General features: G+C 57.3%; 1 protein-coding gene across 1 annotated transcript; it reads left to right on the forward strand.

Moving 5' to 3' along the window:
• The first annotated feature begins 2,502 nt into the window (after nt 1-2,502).
• On the forward strand, nt 2,503-3,506 carry FOXB1 (forkhead box B1). Its single transcript, XM_044230727.1, has one exon. It carries the CDS (start codon nt 2,503-2,505, stop codon nt 3,478-3,480), a length of 978 nt encoding a protein of 325 aa, XP_044086662.1. The 3' UTR covers nt 3,481-3,506.
• Nucleotides 3,507-3,888: the final 382 nt, after the last annotated feature.

Raw genomic sequence — 3,888 nt, forward strand, 5'->3', positions numbered from 1 at the left:
AAGGTGACATTATTCTTTTCTTCAAGCACTTCTGTTAATATTGAAAAACGTGTGCTTGCATCTCAAGCAAGGCAGCCCAGACGCGAGAGCCATTTCAATATTAATGAAATTGTTTAATCTCCTAAATTCATCGTGTTTAAGTTACGTTTTGGTGAGTTATTGACCACCTCCGAAACTGTGGTTAATGGAGGTGTGTGTGTGTGTGTGTGTGTGCACACGCGCGCGCACGTGCGCCAAAAGATTTTTATGCTAACTCCAAATGGCTCCACTAATAATGCTCTAAGATCACTAAAAGTATCCAAACTTCACACCCAGAACTCTCCCACCACCACCACTACCATCACCTCCTCCTCCTGGGGTAGGAGGGGAAGCTCTCATATTTCCGGATTGAAGATGATTCAGGGTGGGCAGTAGGTATTGAGTGGGAAAAGAGGCTAACAACGAGGTAAAAGGAATTTCTTTTAAAAACCCATAAAGGCTGGAGAATGTGCAGAAACCAGTGGGAACTCCCAGGGTCTACTCCTTGACTAAGTGCATGCAGGCAGGGTCCATTCACTATTTCAACGCAATATGATGATGCTGCCACTGCCGCCCACGATGATGATGATGATGATAATAATAATAATAATGATAATAATAATTCATTGAATCTCTGGAGACTGATCTGGACCAAAGGGAGCCTACAGCTGGCACCAGGCAGGAGGACCCTAGGCACATCCCCGCTCTGTCCTTTCTCCCAAAAAGGAAAACTGTCGAGTCTAGAAGGTACTGCTGTTCTAGTGGGTCAGCAGGCAGCGTTTGCTGGGCTCTCTACGCTCTAAATATGTTCTGTCAACTGCAGGGGTGGGGTGGGGGGAGATGGAGAAGGGGGAGGGATGGAGAAGGGGACAAAGTTCCGGCTGTAAAATGCAAACCTCCATGCAATGCCCAACTCCTTAAGTTTCCAGCCACCTGGGGAAAGCATGAGACCCTGCCATTCATCTGATGATAAAGTGTTTCAAACAAACTCGGGCCCTGCCCCAGGTCCACATACTGCCTGCCCCAACAGCCCCAGAGCCTTCATTATTAAATTCCTAAAGGACTTTTACAGTGAAGACCCTTCCTATTGGCCCAGAGAGACTTTTTTTTAACTTGGTCAATACACTTACAAAATGGGTTTTTACAAGGGGCTGTCCGATTATATTTTTGTAAGTATTTTTAAAACCCAATCACTTAAGCTACACACTCACTGTGTGTAGAGCTATGGCAGTAGTCAAGGAAGGCCAAATCAAACTTTGACCTGCATCTTGGAGAACTAAGGGGAAGGGTGTATTTTCATTGTAATATCCCATGCAACCAGCCCCATATTGCCAAGCGCAGAAGGGTCTGCTTCAGGGGAAAGCCGTGCCTTAAGTTAGCTAACAATACAAACCCGGTACAATGCAGAGGAAACAGAATACCCCAGCCAAGCAATTTCCATGTCAAACATCATCTGCGCGGCAGCTCGGTCTGTGAACGTGAGTGGTCGCCTGAATCCCTGCTCCGCGGCCGCCACCTCCTCATACCTTCACACCGCGCACCCTGGCCGGCGTCCCGCTCACCACCGGCGACCGAGGCTCTTCCCCCTCGCCCAGTCTTGAGCTGGAAGTGATTCCTATTGGCCAAGGTGTCCATGTAAATAGGTGTGAAAGAAACCAGAGCTGGCCAGGCTCTCCCTTCTCGCTCAGTCCCCTCCCTCTGCAGCCCCCGCTCCCCCTCCTCTTCCTCCTCCTCCCAAGGCGATTGTCATATGATAGCTAAGAAGTGGCACATTAATGAAGCGCCGCTACAGGGGTCTTTTCTGCTCCTGTCACCGCTTAAAACTATCAGATGGTTCGAGGGAGGATATGGAGGCAGCCACCTAGCTCAGCGGAGCCGCGGAGCCCACAGCAGCGCCCTCCCGAGCCCCGAGGCCGCCCTGCTGCCGTCTGCGCGGGGACTCTGCAGCCGAGCTTGGCCGCCCGGGGATTTCACGGCCAGAAGCTCAGCGGACTGATCGGCTCCCGGCGCTGCAGGGCTGAGCTGCGAAGCTCGGAGACGTGAGGAGCCTAGCCGAGACCCGACACTGCGTCCCGGCTGCGCACTGGGAGGGACCCGAGAGCTGCAGTGCCATCCCGGATGCGGACGCACAACTTGGAGGAACTTTAAGGTGAGCCCTCTGGTTGCATCCCTGCCCCAGTCCCGCTCCAGGTCCAGCTCACTTCTATGCTTCCCTCGCGCAGCTCATCTGCTTCCCCTTTCGCGCCCCCTGGCCGCACCCCACTCTGCACTCAAAGTTGCCAGCTAAAGAGTGCAGGCGCGGGCTGATCCGGCGCCGCAGCCCCTACCCACCAAGTCTGGTCTTTACTCGGCCTGGCTGGCTGACCTCGCGGTGTCTGTCTGTGCATCCATGCTCCCCCCTCTTCCCATTATCTTCTCCCCTGTCCAGATCCAAGCAGCCGCCGGCCCGCGCGGACCCGGAGCGAGAAGGGGGCAAACAAGAAGATGCCTCGGCCCGGCCGCAACACGTACAGCGACCAAAAGCCGCCCTACTCCTACATCTCGCTGACCGCCATGGCCATCCAGAGTTCCCCAGAGAAGATGCTGCCGTTAAGCGAGATCTACAAGTTCATCATGGACCGCTTCCCCTACTACCGGGAGAACACGCAGCGCTGGCAGAACAGCCTGCGCCACAACCTCTCCTTCAACGACTGCTTCATCAAGATCCCGCGGCGGCCAGACCAGCCGGGCAAGGGCAGCTTCTGGGCACTGCATCCCAGCTGCGGGGACATGTTCGAGAACGGCAGCTTCCTGAGGCGCCGCAAGCGCTTCAAGGTGCTCAAGTCCGACCACCTGGCTCCCAGCAAGCCCGCCGACGCCGCGCAGTATCTGCAGCAGCAGGCCAAGCTGCGCCTCAGCGCGCTTGCGGCCTCCGGCACGCACCTGCCACAGATGCCCGCAGCCGCCTACAACCTCGGCGGCGTGGCACAGCCCTCGGGCTTCAAGCACCCCTTCGCCATCGAGAATATAATCGCTCGCGAGTACAAGATGCCTGGGGGTCTGGCCTTCTCCGCCATGCAGCCGGTGCCCGCCGCCTACCCGCTCCCCAACCAGTTGACTACCATGAGCAGCTCGCTGGGCACTGGCTGGCCACACGTGTACGGTTCCGCAGGCATGATCGATTCAGCCACCCCCATCTCCATGGCTAGTGGCGATTACAGCGCCTACGGCGTGCCACTGAAGCCGCTATGCCATGCAGCAGGCCAGACGCTGCCCGCAATCCCGGTGCCAATCAAGCCTACACCGGCCGCAGTGCCCGCGCTGCCCGCGTTGCCCGCGCCCATCCCTACTTTGCTCTCGAACTCGCCGCCCTCGCTCAGCCCCACGTCCTCGCAAACAGCCACCAGCCAAAGCAGCCCCGCCACTCCCAGTGAAACGCTCACCAGCCCGGCCTCCGCCTTGCACTCGGTGGCGGTGCACTGACCCCCAACAGCCGGAGCTCCCTCTTGTCCCCCTCCCGCCAGCTTATTCGCCTTCCCAGCCTCCCAGCCCTGCCCTCCTCCGCCTAGGACCGCCACCCTAACTTAATACAATTCACCTTCGGCCAACCCTCTCCCCACCAGGAGAACTTTGTTTTGGACCCAGAAGACAAAACACGAACTTGCAGATGGCCTGGAGGCGCGTGGGAGCTGTCCTCGCCTCCACAAGAGGGAAAGGCAGGGGGCACCTGAGCCAAGCCCTCCGATTCCCGGCTCCCCCCCGCCCATACCCTCTCCCATTTAAAAGGCTGGGGAGATCCTGCCTCCCGCCTTTGCCGAGAGGAGCACGTCCTCCCTCGGCCTGGACCGGCGGGGCTCTGGACTCCGCGCAGTTAGTTCCAAGACAAGAGAA

Source organism: Neovison vison, chromosome 13 (genome assembly GCF_020171115.1).
Source record: "Neovison vison isolate M4711 chromosome 13, ASM_NN_V1, whole genome shotgun sequence".
In the NCBI taxonomy this organism is placed as follows: Eukaryota; Metazoa; Chordata; class Mammalia; order Carnivora; family Mustelidae; genus Neogale; species Neogale vison.